Below are 24,192 nucleotides of genomic sequence, written 5' to 3'. Positions count from 1 at the left end.
ATAACAACAAGAGGGAGCCCAATGCAAAATTTCAGCGTCATCCGTTCACCCTTAACCAATCTTTTCAAAATTTAGTACCATTTAGAATAGCTCGCACAGATAGTACACATTTCTGAAACCACCTTCATGTATCAAACTTACTTTCTAAGCTTGATTCTCACACCAAATTTAAAGTGGTATGGTAATGGTACCATTATAGAAGTTTAGTACTATTTTAGAAGTTTTCGTAATCTTTAATCGCCAATTTCCAAAAACCCTTTGGTATATCTAACCTGCACTTCATCAGTCACACTCATTCAAAATTTCAAAATTCCAACCCCATCGGTTAACCACAATTTCAATTTGTACCAAATGCAGAACCATTTAATACAAATGATTACGAATTTCCAAAGCTTCCTACTCCAATCCTAATCAATTCCATTTTTTTTAATTCCGCCCCTGTTGGTTCGCCCAAATACAATTTGTACTTTACTTAGTACATATAAGTACGAATATCTAAAACTACCTATATATTCCAATCTTATACTCAGATAGATATCTTATTTAAAATGTTAAGGATTCAGGCTCTATTGGTTTACCCAAATCTAAATTGTACTAAATTTAGTACAATTTACTAAACTTGAGTACAAATTTACATAACTATCTACATCATACAGTCTTATTTTCAAATTTCAGGATTCCAACTCTACTGGGACTCCCAAAATATAGATTGAACCAGATTTACTAGCATTTAGTATACATTAGCACGATTTTCTAAAACTACCTATATATCTCAGTCCTAGAATGCAATAGTTATTGTATTTCCAAATTTCAGATTTCCAACCCTATTGGTTCTCCCAAAATTTAAGTTATATCAATTGTATTTATTACTATTTAGTACACATAAATACAACTTTCCAAAACTACCTATATTTCTAAGTCCTAGACTGCAATAGTAATCTTGTTTTTAAATTTAAGGATTCCCCAAAATTTAAATTGTACTAAATTTAGTACCATTTAGTACTTTTCATACACATAACTAGAACTTTCGAAAACTTCCTCCGTATCCCAATCCTACACTTTGTCAAATTACACTACAAGTAGTACCGTTATGACTTTTCGTATTTATGACTACACATTTCCAAAACTACCTCCTTACATCGACTCTACTCCTCAACCTTGATTCCCATTTGATATTAAATGGCTCCAAATTTCATATATTTAAATACTTTTCTTACACTTATAGTGAAAATTTCCAAAAACCCTCTGTACATCTATCATACACTCCATCGGTGACCCTCATTCGAAATTTAAGAGTTATAGCTCTACAGCCTCCTCAAATACAAATGGTACCATATGTAGTATCTATGAATGTTTTAGTACCGTTCTATTTAGAATTTTCAAAAACTCAGCCTTATCTGGCCCCATCGGACCATGAGTGACCCTCTCCCATAATTTCAAGAATTCATTGCTTACTTTAATTAAGTCTTTTATAAATATAGATGGATTGTAAAAAGTTTAACTTTCCATCACGTTTTCGTATAGACTACATAAAACATTACCTGAAAATATCCGATATTTTGTATTATTCGATATTTGGATATCGTAGTAGGTTCTTCATCCTGTGGCAAAATATGATCAATATAGGTCGACGTTTCCCTATACATACTAGTACTGTGAATTTTAATGATTCAAGGCATTATATGTTTCAACGGAACTATTTCAAATTTGGTGTTTGATCTTGACAATAGAAATCTTAAAAAGCAAATACTGGACCCATAAAGAAACTTTTTGTTGGCGGAAATTGCACTTATTTAGAACCTGCAATGTAAAATTGTATCTGTTTCAGGTGAATTTTTATACCCTCCACCTTGTAAAGGAGGGTATATTAACTTTGTCATTCCGTTTATAACATCCTTAAATATTCGCCGTAGACCCCATAAAGTATATATATTCATAATCAGCATAAAATTCTGAGTCGATTTAACGATGTCCATTTGTTGAAATCACGATACAGCCCACATTATTTGACGTAGAGCGCCAAAATTTAGCGGAGCTATTTGTATTGTATCTAGGATGGTTGGTATTAGGTCCACGTTTTGGTATAGCCCCCATATAAAGGTACCTCCCGATATTCAATATTTTAATTTTTTTTGGCACATTTTTTCACGGATTTGTCTAAAAATTGGTATTTGTTGGTCATAATGGGTTCCAGCTCCGGTGGCGAAATATTGCATGTATGGGTCCATGATTTGGTATAGCCCCCATATAACAGTACCTCCCAATATTCGGTATTTTGATGGTCTTTGCCACATTTTTTCACTGATTTGTCTAAAAATTGGTATTTGTGGGTCATAATGGGTTCTAGTTCGTGTGGCGGAACATCGTATGTATAGGTCCAGGTTTTGATATAGTCCCCATATAACGGTACCTCCCAATATTCAGTATTTTAATGATTTTTGACACATTCTTTCAAGAATTACTCTGAAAATTGGTAGTTGTAGATCATAATGGTTCCCAGTTCGTGTGGCGAGTCATTGTAATTATAGGTCCACGTTTTGGTATAGCCCCCTTATAACGGTACCTCCCAACATTCGGTAATTTTATGATTTTTGCCACATTTTTTCACGGATTTGTCTGAAAATTGGTATTTGTAGCCATAATGGGTTCTAGCTCCGTTGGCGAAACATTGTATGTCCATGATTTGATATAGCCCCCATATAACGGTACCTCCCGATATTCGGTATTTTGGTGGTTTTCGGCACAATTCTTCTAATGTTTCCTTTACCCTAAGGTGGAGGGTGTTAAAAGTTTGGCCCGACCGAACTTAATATTTTTTTTACTTGTTATTTTATCGGTGTACTATATTTTTTGATACTGTGAATTTTGAAAATTGGACGACTTTTTCTTTAGATAAAAAAGTAAATGTTACGGCTAATGTTTCAGGATTTACATACCAGTACCACAGTACGATATGTTACAAGCAGTTGAGTGTTTATCACCAAGAAATTTATCCATTAATCATACAATTTTGTTTCTGACATTTATTCATTGTCACTCAAGCATTTACAATTTTTCAATACTGCTTCCCTTTCCGCCCACTGTCCTTTTTGGAACTTTTGACCAACGCCGTTATAGGGCAGCCTGTCAGTGTTGGTGTTGTGCTTGGTTGGTTGCCTGAAATGTGTCTGTTTTCGCAACGGGAGTTTGCCACAACACTGAACTGGATTTATATGTGTGAGGGGAATACATGTGTATGTGTGTGCGTGTATCTGTGTTACAATAGAGAAAATTGACTTTTCATTGCTTGGTATACTTACATCCACTGATAAACCGTTCGCCGCCGTTGATGTTGAGAATATTTTCCATGCCGGATTCTCTTTTGGCGTGTAGCGATAAAACTCACGACGTCCACGATACCATTTAACCGTGTAGAGAGTGTCATTTTCAATGTCGTAATTACAGATTAAAATCGCATTATCACCACGTTTAACAGCCAACGGTATGGTTACGCTGACATTACGCAAAGCCAATGTGAAATCTACAAAAATTGAAAAAAAAAGAGAGCGAGAGAGAAAAACACACACACAAACATTATTACTTTAAAGTGTATTGCGAAAAAAAAAACACAAAAATTATGTTTAAGAAAAATTAATGATAAATTATTACGTATACGTATTATGAGGATACAAGGACATCAGCAACAAACATTGTCATTAATATCAATGGCCTAGCATCAGTACGGTACGGTAGAGTACAGCAAACAACAGCTAGCAAAATGTTACGTATACTAACCATTTTTTATCGCAAGTATAACAGTATGCTGAGCAAATGACCGGCCAACAATTCACTCAGTCAAGGCAGTTTGCCAGGCTAAGCTGGCCGGAGTTAAGAAATCAGCCAGCATATCAGTTTTAAACAGTTTTTTTCCACTTTAAATCCCACCCACTGGGCCACTGCCGGAATGACTTGACGGCATAACCTTTTCCCCATTTACAAGTGTTGGCCGAACGTAACGAGGTGTTAATCGCCAAAGGACTCAACATATGTTGTTAAGAGTCAATAAAGGTTATTTGTTTTTTTTTTTGCCGTTGCTTGTCCCGGCTCTGTCAGCCTGCCATGTCCTTCTGATATTCATTGAAAAGTTATTGATTTTTTGTTAATCCCTCAACGATTTTTATGGCTTAAAAATGAGCAGTAAAATGGAAAATCTTTTAATGTGCTCATGTCTCTTTTTATTGGTCAAGGAGGAAAGGTAAAGGATGCATTTAATGCATTAAATTCTTGCATAAGGATGTTATGGAAGAAGTGGGCTTTAAAGTGAATTTTTTCCTTTAATTGAGAGGATTTGATGTTATGTGAAAAGGAATTTGCACAGAGCTGAAAAAATATTGTTGCAAAAGTCAAGAATGCTAAAGATTGGTCATTGCAATGGTCATTCGCATAAAGAGGATTGAAATCAATCTCTCCTTATAAGATTTCCTGGGAAACTGTATTTATACAACAAAAATGTTTAAGAACTTTACTGTCTCTAGGAAGGATTCCTTTTTTTATAAAGGACAATAGATATTAAAGCATTTGACAGTCATATTAAAGGTCCCTTTTGAACTTAGCACTAACTTCATGTCTGCCTTCTATAGAAGGCCTATGAAAATCAATGGGCTCATGTGAATTTGTCCTCGAACATAGAGGAGGACCTTAAAAATTGTTTTGTTTTCCACAGATGAAAAGTTTAAGAATCTTAACTTATCCATAGTAAAAATTTTAAACAATTTTATACCCTCTACCTTGGAAAGGAGGATATATGAACTTTGTCATTCCGTTTGTAACATCCCTAAATATTCGTCGAAGACCCCATAAAGTATAATCGGCATAAAATTCTATGTCGATTTAACGATATTCCCGATATTCGGTATATGTCCACGTTTTTGTATATCCCTATATAGCGGTACCTCCCGATATTCGGTATTTTGATGGTTTTTACAACATTTTCCCACGAGTATGTCTAAAAATAGGCATTTGTGGGTCATAATTGGTTTTTATGTTTTATTTACCCTATAGTGGAGGGTATTGCAAGTTCGGCCCGGCCGAAATTAATGTCTTTTTACTTGTTTTTATTTAAGGAGTCCTATTTCTATAGAAGCCTTGCAAGGGAATAACTTTTCCTAAAGGGTCGCTGAATGAGAGACATGTAACCTGCTAAAACATTGCGGAAAATATTATTATCTGAATGAGGACTGCAAAGAAGTTATTATTTAAAAGACGAAATCCCACAAGACCCAATGGTGAATGGTTATTTCTTCAATAAAGAAGTTGATCAATATAAACTTCCCTCTCCCCGGGATAAGAGTCCGGTTGGCTGAAGCCGTGTACGTAGCCCAAACCAATTATATGTACTACCTGCAAAAATTAATTCCATACATTAGGAATATAAATATTGGAACCAACGAAACTAAAATGAAACCAGTGAAGAAAGGTCAAAAGTCGGACGGGGCCTACTATATGATACCCTACACTACTATGCGTATTTAGTAGAACTCCCGTAACAAAAAAGTTTATGTTGGGAATTTATGTGAAGTAGATCATACACACTATGAACCAAATAACATTGCTGATGTGACTACGATGAGGATTATATTAAAAATATTAATTGGAGCAAAAGATATACCGGACCGAGTTTCACCGAGTTGGTAAAATTCGTTTGAATATGAAAAAATCTATCCAATTTGGGATGCCATTGTATATATTGTGAGCTTATTGCTCATAAATCGTAAATCTGATGAAGATATATATCGAAGCTACATAAAAATCTTAGACGATCTCGATAAAATTTGCAGAGCTATTTTCGAGCAATAGCTTATGACCTGTATCAAATATCATTGTTGTAGTGTGATATTACGCATGTTAGGGACTTTAACACCAAATCGGACAAAACATTTGGAAGCTATAGCTTAATTTCAACCGATTTTCTCTATATTTGAAGCACGTATTTTTAGGGTGAATTCAGTCGGATTTGCTGATATTTCGCATTTGGCCTGATATTAGCCATTTGGTCCAGAAAAAAACCTGAAATCGGATAAAGATATATCTATATCCAAATCTGAACTGAATTAAAATCCCAAATCGGATGAAACATATATGTGGGAGCTTTGTCTATGTCTGAACGATTTTCTTCAAATTTTATGCGCTTTCTTCCAAGCTGAATTCGTTTATATGTGCCAAAATCCATTTAATTCGGGCTCATACAAACCATTTGGTGTCCAATGAACTTAAAGGTATATATGGGAGCTATATCCAAATCTGAACCGATTTCGATAACATTCGGAAAAGGTATTTCCTAGTTGTATTTGATATATTTCCCCGAATATTGTTGTTACAGCTGTGGAGGTTAAAAAAAACAAATCGGATGAAAAATATACATGGGAGCTATAGCTATATCCAAACCGATTTTCACCAATTTTGACATACTAATTTCTAGGCTTAGCGCGAGCCAAATTTGTCCAATTTGGCCTAATATTACACATTGTGTTCGCAATAAAAGTCGAATCGGACGATGGGAACTATATCTAAATTTTGATCAATTATCTCCAATTTCAATAGGGTTCTTGGGCCAAACAAATGAATTGTGCTTTGTTTACGAAAACACATGGACGAACGGACATCTTGAAACTTTGTTTAGTAGTTCAAGTTCAGCCGGGCCGAAATTTTAATACCCTCCATCTTTAGGTTAAGAAAACATTTTATATAAAAGTATCTGAATTCAAACGCGTTCCACTTTAAACTACATATACCAGTAAGACCATTTGGATAATGCTGTTAAACTTTTTAAAAAAAACATTAAGTGGCTGAGGCCGTTGTATGGGGACCATACCAGAACGGGAACCTTTACAGACAAGGTTATAGTTTAAGGATTGTTATTTTATTTGTAATACCAAATTTGTAACAATGTCGTGGGTAAATATGACTAGAATTATCAAAATACTGAATAACGGTGGGTATCGTTATATGCGCGCTATAGGAAAACGTCGACCTAAATATTCAATGTTCTGCCGTCGGAAAAATGTGGGAAAAATTATATAAATACAGAACATCGGAAGGTACCGTTATATGGGGGTTATACCAAAACGTGGACCTATATATACTTTATTCCGCCACCGGAGCTAGAACCCCTTGCGAACTACAAATACCAATTTTTAGACAAGTCCGTGAAAAAATGTGGCAAAATCATAAAAAATACCGAATATCGATAGGTACCGTTATATGCGGGCTATACAAAACGTGGACCTATAAATACATGATTTCGCCCCCGGAGATATAACCCATTATGACATACAAATATCAATTTTTAGACAAATCGGTGGAAATATGTGGCACAAATCATCAAAACACCGTTTATCGGGAGGTACCATTATGTGGGGGCCAATCAAAAACGTGCACCTATACATACAATGTTCCGCCACCGGAGCTAGGACCCCTTACAAACTACAAATAGCAATTTTTGGACAAATCCGTCAAAAAAAAAATGTGGCAAAAATCATCAAAATACCGGATATCGGAAGTTACCGTTATATGGGGGCTATACAAAAACGAAACCTATACATATAATGTTTCGCCACCGGAGCTGGTACGCATTATGACTTACAAATACAATTTTTTAGACAAATCCGTGAAAAAAATGGCGAACATTTTCAAAATACCGTTTTGGTATGGCCCCCATATAACGGTACCTCCCGTTATATGGGGGCCATACCAAAACGTAGACCGATAGTAGACCGTAGATCTTATATTCAATACCAACCATCCTAGATATAACAACAATTATTTGGCAAATTTTGAAGCTCTACGTCAAATAATGTGGACTGTTTCGTGATTTCAACAGGCAGACGGACATTGTTGAATTGACTTAGACAAGTATTTAGTAAGGTTAAAAACGGAATGACAAAGTTAATATACCCTGCCTTTTAAGGTGGAGGGTATTAAAATAAATGGTAAATAAATATAATTCTCTAGTATTATAATATTGCATTAAATATTGATTTTAGAACAAGTGAGCAAAGGCTATAGGCTTGCTGAGCCGACCATGTGATACCACTTATGTCCAAATCCATTTTGGAAGATTTTGATTTTGAAATTATGTGACGGATATTTGGATTGATATTAACACAATATTTATGCCCTCCGACGTGCTGATAGTTGTTGTTGCCCATTTTACAGCAAAATTTTACAACTATAAATCGTCTCAGTCCTTAACTCTTTTCTCGGGCAAAATTCTGTGTCGATTGGCTTTAATTGTGCGATCAGGAAATTTTTTCTGGTTGTTGTTTATTTGAACTTCTAAATATTTTGCGATCATCTCCAAAAGCAAGAGGACCCTCTGTATCCCCAAAATTGGATTATGATTATGATATGATTAGCTTATTTACGACATTTGGCTATATTCGTCAACAAAATCTGCGTAAAAAGTCAGAATTTCGCCTTTTGTGTATTTCGGACACCGCCTGTAAGTAATGTTGGTATTTTTTCATACAAAAGTAGCGGTCCATTCTACCCGCTGTCCTAAACTCTAACTTCATGCGAGATTTCGTGTCCTTTGGTTTCTATTTGTGACCTTTATAACGGCTGAAAAATCAGGAACATTTTTAATTGCTGGTCCATTTCAACCCCTAAATATATTTCGAACATCTTTGAAAACGATAGACTTAGCCCTTCTGAGCCTTATCTTACCCTTGTGAAGATTTTCGTGAGGAACGGACGATAATTGCAATCCGTATATAATAACCCCAAACTTGTTTGTGAGGTGAAAAAATATTACAAAATATACACTTCAATGTTATGAGTCAAGTTTAAAAAAATCGCATGCGATAAAAAATATGAAAATATAAAAACATTTCACAAAATTTATATTAAAATATTTTTTTTTCAATTTTATTCTTTTATGCCAAGAGGGCATTCTGAATTGACAAAATTTGTCAAAATCGGTCCAGCTATTCTTGAGATATAAGCATTCTAGCTAACATTCCCTTCTTTCTTATATGCACATTGTATATATTTCGCTATTTATAACAGATATATTTACTATCGGCATCTACGGAACGGTCAGAATTGACCTTTTCGTCTATTTGTGGTTTCGCCGGGCTTAAAAATATTCGATTTAATGGAAATGTTGACTTTAATTTAACACAAATCTTATGGTCTATTAAATAAATACTACCCGATGACCATCAAAATTGGAAGGCTTCTGCCCAGCCCTAAGATCTAACCCCATGCTAACTTCCGCTTTGATTGGTCTATAATTTCGACCTGCAGAGCAACTGCAAAATCAGGATTTTTCCTGCGGTCATCTTCAAAAGAAATAGGCTTCTATACTGATCATAACCTAACCGCCATTTTTCGGGATTCGAGATTCGGGCCATAATTGCGACCTGTGCAGTGACTACAAATTAACATTGACAGACGGACGGACATACATAGCTAGATCGACTCAGCTCGGCGAGATAGTTACATAATTTTTGGCCCAATCAAACTTGTAATACCCCCAACACATAGTGTTGTAGGGTATAAAAACAGAATACAATAGTGAAATATAAACATTTAATATTTTTTCTTAATATTTTAAGAGAAATTTCGAAGTTTTCGCTCTCAAAATTTACGGCATTATCTGTGGCAATAATTAATAATATTATAATTCATCATTATTTGAATTCTGTACTAAATTATATGACAACTAAACCCACCCTGCTACCAATTAACTTTCTTCCAATAAATTATGTTACTTATTGATTACATGATACGAATATTTTCTTAGAAAATCTACCAGCAATTCCCAACTTTATGAAATCTAACAAAACCCAGAAATATTGTTAGCATACTTTTAGGCTGACAACTAATTATAATTACCTATCCAACTTTTCTCTCATTAAATTGTTTAAATGTCCCACAGTCCATATAAATAATTAGTTAAGAGAATAGTGATGATGTTAATATATATATATATTTATACGCTCTGCATACATTGACAACTGTTCAAACATACGTATAAGCAAAACATAAAACAATAATTAAGCACAACTAACAAATTAAACAATGACTTCAGACAAAGTCTAACAAATATGCCGAAAATCTCAAGACAAATAGGAAAATGTATGTAGCTAATCTTTGACTTTCCATGGAGTAAAATAAATTAAGGGGGGAGATGAGAGAAAAGCATTTCCAATATATGTATATATGTTTCCGGTGAATACATTTTCATAAATTGAATGAATAGCTATTGTCAGTGGAGATACATCCTCTCATGCCTTCCAACATAATAGTGTGTGTGTGTTTGCACGCCTCAAATAAACTACCAGGCGACATTAGATAAAAATGTCTTTATTAATATGATTGCCCAATTAAGGCTTCGGACAATAAAGGATATGTAGAATAATCCTCGACAGCAATGAAACTATCAACAAGACCCTAGACAATAACCACAGAGGCATGTTTGCGGAGGTGTACACATACAAATACGCACATATGTTGTATGGAATACAACAGCATCTAGAGTCCGATACAGATGAGGTAATACCATCTCTTCCTGTGTGTATTAAATAACAACCATTCATTTCAGCTTGCGACACACACATGTGTAGGTGTGAATTAAACACCTTTAAATCAAAATTATATACCAAGGCCTACACAAGATACTAACACACAAACAAGCACTTATTTTGGTATCTCCTACTTGTGGGCTACTAGCATAGGTAAGAGGCATTACTTGTTAATAACGTTCTTGGTCATAATAGGGAATATACACAAGCCCAATACAAACATAATCTCACATATTGTTTCTATGCGTACATACATACGTACTCATGTGTACATATGTACACATTTGTAAAGGTAATCATCTTATTTTCTATTTGCTTCATTACACAAAAGTCTTTGTTTATTATTTGCAGTCTATCTTCGATTTTACCAACACTGAGACAGATACTTAAATATTCGCCCCGAATGTGGGTGTACACGAAATTGGCCTAATAAAATTAATGTGAAAGACACAAAAGTGTTGTAGTCTGCGTCCTCTGTCGTGTTCTTAAACACGTGGTTGACTGAAGGATATCATAAAAATCTGAGAAGACAGTGGGTAAGGAATTTTTCAAGAGATATACAAATATGTAATTCCCTAAAAGTATGAACTGTTTGAAGTGCTTATTTCTAGGCTGATTTCGGTCGTATGTGCCAAAATTCTCTGAATTTGGTGCACAATAAGCCTGAAATCAGAAGGAGATATATATATATGAAAGCTATATCGAAATATAAAACGATATTCTGGGCTATACCAGATATCTGGTACCAAATAACATTATTGTGGAGAGCATATTATGAATATGAAGGACTTAAACATTAAAAAATGTGAGAAGTGCGCCTTCTAAGAACACCATTAAGCGTTTATACGAAACATTTTCGACTGGTAAGGCTCTTTTTAATCCGAAGAGGCCACATAAAAGTCGACCAAGGCGATCGGCCGAGAATATCGCTGCCGTACGAGCCAGTGTTGAGAGGTCCCAAGAACGCAAAGAATGTTACCTGCGGACAAGCCTCGTCGATTGGAATGGGCCCAAAGAGTCATGGGTCCGTCGAACATGGGCAACCCTGTAGAAGTAACTTAATTCAACCGTGTTAAATATTAAGCTACAAATACCAGTAAGACTGTTTGGATAATGCAGTTAAACTTTAAAAAAGAAAAAAAATAAGAAGAACATAAAGTGAGTCCGATATATGGGGACCATAACAAAAAGGGTATCCATTTAGACAACTTTATACTAAAAGGATTGTTATCTATTGCTAGAATAAAATGTCAAATTTAAAAAAAAAAAAAACTCCGTGGGTAAATGTGGCAAGGATGATCTAAATATCAAATATCAGTGGTTACCATTATATGGCGGCTATAGGAAAACATACAGATTCAATGTTTTGCCAATGGAGGGAAACCCCATGAAGAACTACAAATACCAATTTTTACCCGATTCGTGGATAATGTGACAAAAATCATCAAAATCTCAAATATCTGCAGGTATAATTATATGAGGTCCATACGAAAACGTGGACCTATACATACAATGTTCTGTCAGCGGAGCTAGAACACATTATGACCTAAAAATACCGATTTATACACAAAGTCGAATTTAGGGAGGTTCCGTTTTATGGGGGCTATACGAAGACGTGGACCTATATATGCTATGTTCCGCCAGTGAAACTAAAACCTATTATGACCAACATATACCAATTTTTAGACAAATCCGTGGGAAAATGTAGCGAAAATCATCAAAATACTGGGTATTGAGAGGTACCGTTAGCTGCCGTTTGGCAGCTATGCCAAAACCTAGACCGATGTATCTCATTTTTAACATCAACCATCCTAGACAGATGGATCGATTCGGATGATGTTCATGAATATATATGTATACTTTATGGGGTCAACGATGAATATTTAGGAATGTTACAAAGAGAATGACAGATTTAATATACCCTGGTCTTCCAGGTGGTGGCTATAGAAAGAATGAAGATATATGTGGGTATACAGGATGAGATAAAAACTGCAACAAGATCGCTACATTTCATTGAAGGAAATCAACAATATCGGAAATAGCATCAAATTTTAAAATAAGTTTAGATTTGTTCAAACTGGTCACCTTTGGCATGAATAATGGCCAACGGCCAATGAAACCGTCACTCGCTACCCGAAGGTTGCTCTGCGGTATTTAGGCCCATTTCCGGCGAAGCGCTTGCTTGAGTTGATCGACACTTTGGTCTTCTTTAGTGCCAACCTTTTTTCCAAAATACTCCAGACTCAATAGTCCAATGGATTGGTACCCGGAGATTTTATTGGTCATTGTGAGCTGGAAATGAAGCGAGGAACCTCATTATGTAACCATTCTTAGGTGACGCGTGCTGAGTCCTGTTGGAATGTCCAAGGTCTGTGTCCAAAATGTTTGCGTGCTCAAGGCCTTAATACACCCTCCAGAATATTTTCGCGATGATATTCGGAATTTATTCTGATGCCACGGTCGATTAGTACGAGCGGAGAACGACCGTCGGCTGTTATGGCGGCACAATGGCCGGAGCTTGAGGTCTAGTGACCAACCGAAGGTGCACATTTTCAGTTGACCTCGTTGGCACGATGTTTTCTCATCGGAGAAAACCAAATTCGTCAGTTCACCACTTTCGGCCAAGCGAATCAACTCTTTACCTCTTTTGAGTCTATTTTCTTTCTTTGGCGGTGTAAGTTCTTGCACTTTTTGGAATTTCAATGGCTTTACCCCGAGCTCATTTTTAAATATTTGCCGAATTGAATATTGCGATATGTTCAGCTCACTAGCCATTTTTCGGCCACTGCAGATGTTGCTGTTTTCTTCCGTCCACATCCTTGACGACGGGCTACGCTACCAGTATCACGGTAACGATCGATGTTACGAGACACAAAAGATTTATTCACATTTAAATGCTGGAGTGCTCTAACTATAGCCACTTGTTGTTTTCCAGCCAAATATAAAGAAATCACACTATCACGCTTCAATTCCATCAAAATTCTCAGCAAAATGGTTTTGTACGCTTGTAAACAATATAATTAGCTGTCACTGAAATAATTTTAACAGCTGTCAGACGAATGGCTTAGAAAGGAAAGCAGTTTGAAGTTGGTTGCAGTTTTTTAATCTCACTCTGTATAGTACCACTTCAATTCCTATGCTAAATGCCAAATTTTCCTATACTAAATTTTAATATTCAACTATTTTCCATTCAACCAAAACCATTATTTTACCAAATTTTATACCATTTATCATTGTTCTTACATTTAATACACATTTCCGAAAACAATTTTTTTTATCAACCCCACTTCCAAATTTAGCACCTTTTAGTACAGTTGTTATACTTGGTATGTATTTCCAAAATTACCTCATTATAATAACTCTAGTTCCACAACTTAATTGTTGTACCAAGTGTCTACATTTCAACTTGATCCGTTCACATTATACTAAATGGTACCAAATATAGGATTTTTTATTTTTATTTTTAGTACACTTTTACAGAATTCCATTTCTATCCGTTTGACTAATACAATGGACTTATTTTGTAGTAGTTTTTCGTACACTTAGGTATGTCTGTATCCTGTCATTATGCCACTTCCTAACCAGCTTTCATCCATGTCGGTAATGCTGCTCTTGTGTTATAAATAGTGTAACTAATTTGTCCTTCTTTTATACAAAAGACTGCACATATTTTGCTATATATTCGTTATCTTGGGTACCAGCATCCTTACAAAGGTCAGAAGTAAACTTTACGTGTACTTGTGATTTCACCGGGGTTAAAAATATTTGCGATTAAATGTGAAATTTTTGTATTGTGGATACCAAAGTTGTGGTCCATTCCGCCATGTAAATAAGTTCAGATCCCCATTTAAATTATAGACTTCTATCCTAAACTCATCCCGTACAAAATTTCTCGTAAATTTTCCCATTTTTAGACGCACAGACCAATAAACGTTTATTTCTAAAGTAAATTGTTTCAAGACCCAGAGATCAATAAACGTAGATTTTAAACTAAATTGTTTCAAAGATCCACAGACCAACAAACTTGGATTTTTAAAGTAATATTTTTTTTTAAAGGTCCACAGATTTTTTTAAGAATCCCACAGACCAATAAACGTGGAGTTTTAAAGTAATTTTTTCCCACAGACCAATAAACGTGGATTTTTCAAGTAGTTTTTTCAAAGACACATAGACAATTAAAATTAATTTTTAAAGTAAACTTTTTCAAGGACCCACAGACCAATAAACATGGATTTTTAAAGTAATTTTTTTAAGGACCCACAGACCAATAAACGTGGATTTTTAAAGTAAATTTTTTCAAGGACCCATAGACCAATAAAAGTGGATTTTTAAAGTGAATCTTTTCAAGGGCCCATAGACCAATAAACGAGGATTTAAAAGTAAATTTTTTCAAGGACCCACAGACCAATAAACATGGATTTTTAAAGTAATTTTTTTAAAGGATCCACAGACCAATAAACGAGGATTTTAAAGTAAATTTTTTCAAGGACCCACAGACCAATAGACATGGATTTTTAAAGTAATTTTTTTTAAGGATCCACAGACCAATAAACGAGGATTTTAAAGTAAATTTTTTCAAGGACCCACAGACCAATAAACGTGGATTTTTAAAGTAATTTTTTTTAAGGATCCACAGACCAATAAACGAGGATTTTAAAGTAAATTTTTTCAAGGACCCACAGACCAATGAACGTGGATTTTTAAAGTAAGATATTACAAGGACCCACAGACCAATAAACGTGGATTTTTAAAGTAAGCTATTACAAGGACCCACAGACCAATAAACGTAGATTTTTAAAGTAGATCCACAGAACAATAAACCTGGATTTTTAAAGTAATTTTTTTCGAGGACCCACAGACCGACAAACTTGCATTTTTAAAGTAATTTTTTCAAAGATCCACAGAAAAATAAACGTGGATTTTTAAAGTAAAATTTTCAAGGATCCGCAGACCAAAAACTTGGATTTTTAAAGTAAACTTTTTTAAGGACCTACAGACCAATAAAAGTGGATTTTTAAAGTAAATTTTTCAAGGACCCACAGACCAACAAACATGGATTTTTAAAGTAATTTTTTTCAAAGATCCACAGAACAATAAACGTGGATTTTTAAAGTAAATTTTTTCATGGGCCCACAGACCAATAAATGTGGATTTTAAAGTAAATTTTTTCAAGGACCCACAGTCCAATAACCTTGGATTTTTAAAAGCTTGGATTTTTAAAGTAAACTTTTTCAAGGACCCACAGTCCAATAATCTTGGATTTTTATAAGCTTGGATTTTTAAAGTAAACTTCTTCAAGGACCTACAGACCAACAAAAGTGGATTTTTAAAGTAAATTTTTTCAAGGACCTACAGACCAATAAAAGTGGATTTTTAAAGTAATTTTTTTCGAGGACCCACAGACCAACAAACTTACATTTTTAAAGTAATTTTTTCAAAGATCCACAGAAAACGTGGATTATAAAGTAAAATTTTCAAGGATACACAGACCAAAAACTTGGATTTTTAAAGTAAACTTTTTTAAGGACCTACAGACCAATAAAAGTGGATTTTTAAAGTAAATTTTTTCAAGGACCCACAGACCAACAAACATGGATTTTTAAAGTAATTTTTTTCAAAGATCCATAGAACAATAAACGTGAATTTTAAAAGTAAACTTTTTCAAGGACCCATTGTCCAAAAAACGTGAATTTTTAAAGTAAACTTTTTCAAGGACCCATTGAACAAAAAACGTGAATTTTTAGGAATTGAAGGACTGCTAAACCAATAAACCTGAATTTTTAAAGTAAACTTTTTCAAGGGCCAGAGATGTTCGAGGATTTTTTTTTCAATTTGACCATTAATCATTTCAAATTGATAAAGATATTGGGCAGTAGGAAGTGGTGATAAATCTGAAAATAATTTCACCTTTTATGATTTTTTAAAATTTTGATAATTTGTGGAGGGGGTACCACAGAGATATATTCTATCTTCGGACTTGATAGCGGAACTTGCAATAATACAAAAAAAATTATATATTTTGAGAGTTCAAGTTTAAAAGGTTTAGTTATTTCTGAGAAAGTAACCAGAAGAAGTGGACCAATAATTTCCGATGTCGCTTCCGAGCTAAATTTTATAAAAGAAGTATAAGTTCGCCGCTTCGCCATGCTCTCATCTATGTTAAAAAATCCAAGTCTCTAAAACTATAGTCCAGCCTAAAAGTATGCTAATGCATTTAAAGTTCTCTGACTACTACTGTTCATTCATTATTTAAAACGTGTCTCTTTGTGGAAAGCGCTGCTTCTAAAAATTAAAAAAAGGTTCGACTATACCATATAAAAATCGATTAATTTAGATGTATCGACCATCTCTGGAAGTAAATGGGAATAAATACCAAACACAAAATTGAGCAACAATTCAGCAACAAAAATAACAACGAAATTTTTAATATATACTTTTTTGCGACATGCCCGAGGTTATGCAAATACTATATAAGTCAGACACTTGTATCACAGGAAATCACACTTCAGTGTGAATAATTTTCATTTTCGTTGAGGGTTTGCTTTTTTATTGTTATTATTTCATTTGGTATTTGTTGTTGTTGGTTGTTTGTTTGTATGGGTGGGTGAGTGAGTGTTGTCACATTTTGCCCTCCAAGCATTCATAAATTTTTCACATTCCAGGGCCTGGGTTTTTCTCGTCTGTTTTTGTAAAACATTCCCGGCCATCAATGGCGGAGGCGACAAAACAACAGCACCGCAAATATTCTCCAGCCACATGGCAAGGACGACAGTGCCGAACCGAAAGCAACAGCCCAAAAACTTGTGTCATTTTTGTTTGTCATCCTCTGGGTGAGTTTAAGTGTCAACAAAAGTTTCAGAAACGAAAAAAAAAAAATTGAGACACGTTGGGGTTTTTTGTTGCTTTTATATTTTTCGTTGATGATGATGATGGGTTTTGTTGTTGCTGTGTTTTTGTTTTATGTCGAAATGAAATAATAAAACCAAAAATAATTCATTTCACAGTTCAGGTCGGAAAAACAATAACGTCTAACAAATGTCATATTGTTGCAGAAAATTTATGGAAATCGTTTCATGATGACGATGGCGACGACGCCGTCAACGTTGGGTGCCATGAACCAGCCAGCAAAGGCCAACAGCTATTTTATATTAAGTTCGAAACAAATAAAAATAAACTGATATTTGCCAATTGAAATTTTTATTTTGTCCTGCAACTATACTATGAAAAGTTCTTTTTTTTTGGTTTTTATTATTAAAGGTGTTGGGTAATAAATTTAATTTAAATTTCTTTTTTTTTCTTTTTCATTAAAAGTTTGCGACACAATATTGATTGAATCGAAATGGGGACACAAAGACCTCTCAATCAGGGATGACTTTGAATAACAAAGGTACTTCTCAAATCATACTTGTGTGTTGCATCGAATTGTGAATTGAAAATATTGCCTTAAACTATCCAATGAGCGCTCGTTGCAAACAAAAATACGGAGCATACTTTCAGGCTTCAAATCATTATATATAAAAGAGTTGAATGATGAGTAATTGACTGTTTCATCAAAGCCTAGACGAAATGGCTGAGACAAGAATCTTGAATTTCTTGCACATGGGTCAGTTGGTGTATAAGGGTAAGATAAGGTTGGATTTTCGGAAATGAAAACTATTACTTTATGACCTACAAGTTACTGAAAATTGAATTCATTGCATTGGTCCATGGTAGAATGAAGAAGGTAAAGTCATACTAATTTTTTTTCAAAATTATTTATGTGACAAAATAAAAAATAAAAATAAAACAAAATGTATATTTTTAAATCCATTATATATACAGAAATCGGAAATGGGAACTTGTTTATAAATCATGAAATTTGACAAGTAAAAAAGCGGCAATTTCGGCCGGGCCGAACTTTGAATACCTTCCACCATTTAGAACAAATTTGGAAATTTTCAAAAAATAAAATCCGTTAAATATTCTGTTAAAATCATAAAAATACCCAATGTAGCCGTTATATTGGAGTCTATACGACGTGGAACTACATAGGCATTGTTTGTTATAAACTTGAAATAAAAGGTGAATAGTGTAGCTGAAATCATCAAAATACCGTATATAGGGAGGTACCGTTATGTCGGAGCTATACGAAGACCTGGACCAGCATAGACAATTTTCTGTCACAGGCTGAAGCCTCCATTACGAACTTCTAAAACGACATCTCAAAAAATTTCGGTAAGCATTGTACACAAAAGCGTCAAAATACCGAATATAGGGAGCTACTGATATATGGGGCCTATACGAAGACCTGGACCTGCAAAGACAATTTTCTGTCACAGACTGTAGTTCCCATTACGAACTCTAAATACGTAATTTGGAACTACTCCGGTGAATAATGACGCTAAAATCATTAAATTACTGAATATTAGGATGTACCGTTATATGAGGACTATACGAAAATCTGGACCTGTGCAGGCAATTTTTTGTCATAGGCTGTAGTATCCATTACGAACTTCAAACTCCATATTTGAAACAATTCCGGTGTATAATGTCGCTAAAATCATCAAAATACCGAATATAGGGAGGTAACGTTATATGGGGGCTATACGAAGACGTTGACCTGCACAGAAAATTCACTGTCTTAGACTGAAGTCTTTTTTCCGCATTTCAAATACCAAATTTGAAACAATTCCAGTAAATAATGTCGCTAAGATCATCAAAATACCAAATATCGGTAGGTACCGTTATATGGGGGCTATATGAAAACGTGGACCTACTTAACCCATTTACGAACTTAACCTGCCTACTGGAAAAATAAACATGTGTGCATAATTTTAGCCTTCTATCTTAATTCGCTCGAAACATAGCCATAGTATGGTGGAGGGTATAAAAATTCAGAGATGCATATTATTATTTGAAATGACTTTACCTTCTTAATTATACCCTCCAACTTGAATAGTTTTATCGTAGTCCCCATAAAGTATATATATTTATAATCAGCATAACAATCTAATTCAATTTAATGATCTGCCTGTCCGCCTTTCTGTTGAAATCACAACACATCTCACATTATTTGATGTAGAGCTTCAAAATTTGGCATAACAATTTACATTGTGTCTAGGACAGTTGGTATTGAATATAACTTATATCGGTCCATGTTTTACTATAGCCGCTATACAACGGCATTTTGATGATTTCCTAAACATTTTCCACGGATTTCTCTAAAACTTGGCATATGTAAGCCATAATGGACTTTAGCTCCGTTGGCGGAACATTGTATATATAGGTCCACGTTTTGGTATAGCTCCCATATAACGATGCCTCTCAATATTCGGTATATTGATTATTTTTCCACATTTTTTGCGAATTTGTCTAACAATTGGTATTTATAGTTTTTAATGGGTTCTCTCTCCGGTGGCAGAGCATTGAATATTTAGGTTCACGTTTTCCTATAGCGCACATACAACGGTACCCACCGAAACTAGGTATTTTGATAATCCTAGTCACATTTACCCACATTTTTTTTCAAATTTGGAATAAGACTCGCCGTTTTGGTATGGTTCCCATAAAACAGCCCCGCCCACTTTATGTTTTTTGAGGAGTTAAATAGATTACCCAAACGGTCTTCCTGGTGTGTGTAGTTTAAACAGGAACACGCTTCAATTTAGAAATTTTTATATAAAAATGTTTTCTTTACCCAATGACGAAGGGTATTAAAAGTTCGACCCCGCCTAAATTAATGTTTTTTACTTGTTATGACCTACTACTCTATGCGCTGGGGGTATTATAAGTTTGATTGGTCCAAAAATGATGTAATACCTCGAAATATTGGTTTCCCACGTAAGAAATTATATATGGATCTTTCTATCTCGATGAACTGAATTGGTCTAGCTATGCCATCCGTCCGTCGCAATTGAGGCTCGATCTTCACAATATTTAGAATGGAGGTGGGGCTAGAGCCAGAATAGAAACCTATTTGGAGATGATGGACCAAAAACTAACAAAATTTCCTGATTTTGCTGTTGCTCCACAGGCCGCAATTATAGACCAATCGACGCGGAAGGTCCAAATTTAGATATATTTCCCATTTATATCTCGTCCGATTTTATTGGGCGCCATATGTGTAATATAAACCCTACATTTTGGCACGTGCGAATTCAGCTGAATAGCAACTAGGTTAAATTTGGTAAAAATGGGGTCAACTCCCTCACAGCCGTTAATACAGCGATTTTAAGTACAAATATCAAAACAAGCTTAGAAATGTATTTGCGACCGAACTCAGTTTAGAAGTGTGTCATCCCATCCTATTAGAGAATTACACTTACGATCTCAAACAAATAAATTCAAATAAAATCGACAATCGGGAGGTTGGGACATTGTTGTAATGTTTTCCTTAAATATCTATTTCACTTAACATGTTCTTTCACTCTATATCTATAAAAGAGGATATCTGTTTGTACGTTTGTTTGTTTGAAATTCATAGACTAACAAACTGCTGAACAGATTTTACCGAAAATGTCCGAATTTACTACACCATAGCCTGCAAGTAACATAGGCTATATACATGTTTAAAACTCAGAAATCAGATTCGTAGGTAACCTCTGAGAGACGAAATTTGGTATAAAAATAAATTCGCCTAATTATATTGAAATCGGTTGACGTTTTGGAATAGCTCCCATATATATATTTCGGCCGATTTCATGCATTTTATGCACCAAAAGCCTTATGTAGGTTCGATTTCAATGAAATTCAGAATGTCTGGCGGAATTTGGTACAAACATAAATTTAACAAATTATATTGAAATCGGTACAGATTTGGATATAGCTCCCATATATCTTTTCGGCTAATTTCGTATATTTGATGCTCCAAATACGCTATGTATCTCCATTTTCAATGAAATATGGAAGGTGTTGCGGAATTTAGTACAAAAATAAATTTTGTCAAATTATATTGAAATCGGTTCGGATTTTATTAAGAAACATTGACCCACAATGCCTTTTCGATGTTGTTAGGCTAACAGTAAAAAACAACACAACAATTTAATTGAGGATACGATAGTTACGTGGAAGCATGTTAGTACACCGAATTCTCTAATAGCATCAGAAATGCCACTCAACTTCAAAAGATTGCAGTTATCTGTCCACCCTTTCTGGTGCCTTCTCACAAAGGGCGAAAATTTTCAATACTCTCAACCAGAGATCTGATGTGAATATAAAATGAATTGGCCCACTCCGTCAGGTCTTCCCCACAAGAGGTTCAAATGTTTGTTAGCCATTATTCTCATATAATTGGAAATCCACTTCAATTTTTTCTAATTTTGCACATTTCCGTATTTTTATACCCTCCACCATAGTATGGAGGGTATATTAAGTTTGTCATTTCGTCTGTTACACCTTGAAACATACATTTATCACTCTAGCTTTCGAACGAAACGTAGTAGGTTGATAAAATTGTACTCAAATGTATATTATGTCTGCAGGACTTTTGGTATTGAAAATGTGCCATGTTTTATTCTTTTTAAGCCACAAAATATTCGTATATAAAATTTTGAATGCATGTTAAATCACCTGGTTCAACTAGTGATATGTAAAAATTACATAGAAACAAGTAAAAAAACATTAAGTTCGGCCGGGCCAAACTTTTAATACCCTCCACCCTAGGGTAAAAGAACATTAGAAGAAATGTGGCAAAAAACATTAAAATGCCGAATATCGGGAGGTACCGTTATATAGGGGCTACACCAACACGTGCACCTATAATTACAATGTTTCGCCACACGAACTAGGACCCATTATGACCCACAAATACCAACTATTACGCAAATCCGTGAAAAAATGTGGCATAAATCATCAAAATACCGAATATCGGTAGGTACCGTTATATGGGGGCTACACCAAAACGTGGACCTATACATGCAATGTTTTACCACACGCTCAGGGACCCGTCATGACCTACAAATATCAATTTTCAGATAAATCCGTGAAAAAATGTGGCATAAATCATCAAAATACCGAATATCGGGAGGTACCGTTATATGGGGACTATACCAGAACGTGGACCGATATATCTCATTTTCAATACCAACCATCCTAGGGACAATACACACACTTGTGCCAAATTTCAAAGGTCTACGTCAAATAATGTGGGCTCTATCGTGATTTCAACAGACAGACAGACGGACAGACAGACAGACGGACAGACAGACAGACAGACGGACATCGCTAAATCGTCTTAGAATTTTATGCTGATTATGAATATATATACTTTATGGGGTCTACGACGAATATTTAGAGGTGTTACAAACGGAATGACAAAGTTAATATACCCTCCTACCCATGGTGGAGGGTATAAAAACATGCGCAAATATAATATAACATACATATTAACACACACAGCCAGATCGCCGATTTACGGCCATCGTTATATTACTTATTCGAAAACCCTCCACATAAACGTTTGGGAGGACCTTAATAATATTATAATAGCAAACACCTATGTATTTTATATAATTATAGATTTCGTTTATTAATTTGCTTATTATTGTTAATTAAAACGTGTCGTCATTGTGATCCCAACGATATATAAGGTAAACCTTATACTTTCTATATGAATTCTCCCCTCTTCTCATTTCCTCCCATTTAGGTACTTTGTATATAGCACATAGCTTGTTTCTCACGATTTGTTGTTTATTTTGAAATTTCTCCTCAAGTGGTGAAAGGCAAATGCATCACTGCTATCTGTCTATCAAAGCTGATCACCTCATACAAAAAGTTCAAAATTTCTGTTCAAAATTTGTTTAAATGAAATTCGAATACAAAAAATGTTAACAAAAACCAATCGGAAGCTAGCTAGCTCACTTGGTTTCTGTACAAAAACTTTGGGACAAAAAATACATTGCAGAGATCGAAATTTTATATAACATACGCTCTGCGAGTATGTACAGTCCGTTCGCCCCGACAAAGTATAAAAACATTAACGAAAAAAAAATTGTTAAAAATATTTAAAACTTTTAAACTTTTTATAAAATTTGCTAAAATACTAGGCGCTCAGCCGAAAAAGTCGGTTTATAAAAATCCAATGGGAATTTGTAAGCAACAACAACAAAAGAGACCTAGAAAATCACTTCGAAGAGACGCAGTGACGGTAACAACAACAAAAACACTGCTGACGCTGACAATAATAAATGCCAAACAGCTAGCATGACGATCAGTGATCGCTGTCGTCGTCTTCGTCAACATGCTAAGCACAAACAAAAATTTTGGGGATTTTTGTTGTTGTTGGTTTTCGCGATTGAGTACAGCAAAGCGTACCGCCTCGGCCGTCACCTCCGAATATAAACACATTACTCAACAACAAAAGTTAAACGAACGATAATGCTCGGCTGATAGCAGCTATTCGAAGTACATTCGTTTATTTGGTTTGGTCTCATATGATTTGGATGGGATTTGTTACCTTACCCCGCTTTCTATTAACAAAACAATGCTGTTGGATAAAGTTTATGATATTTAATATTTTGGCTTTGTGTGTAGAGATATCAGAGGGGAGAGTATGGTCGAAGTATATTATTGACCTGTATTCATCAAAAACAAAAACAAACGAATTAAACAATTATAATTAAAATCAGATCTGAGTTCTTTGATTAAACTT

General features: G+C 34.7%; 1 protein-coding gene across 1 annotated transcript in view; it reads right to left on the bottom strand.

The window, feature by feature from the left end:
• LOC101888481 (uncharacterized) overlaps nt 1-23,888 on the bottom strand; it is a 63,961-nt gene extending 40,073 nt beyond the window's left edge. Inside the window, exons 1-2 of the mRNA XM_059131398.1 lie at nt 23,669-23,888; nt 3,300-3,520 (exon numbers count right to left, since the gene is read on the bottom strand). Coding sequence (XP_058987381.1) covers nt 3,300-3,520; nt 23,669-23,888 — 441 coding nt within the window. The remainder of the gene's footprint in view (nt 1-3,299; nt 3,521-23,668) is intronic.
• Nucleotides 23,889-24,192: the final 304 nt, after the last annotated feature.

Source organism: Musca domestica, unplaced genomic scaffold, assembly GCF_030504385.1.
Source record: "Musca domestica strain aabys unplaced genomic scaffold, Musca_domestica.polishedcontigs.V.1.1 87, whole genome shotgun sequence".
NCBI lineage: Eukaryota > Metazoa > Arthropoda > Insecta > Diptera > Muscidae > Musca > Musca domestica.
Note: the sequence above shows the minus strand (reverse complement) of the source record. Positions and strands in the feature narration are given on the sequence as shown.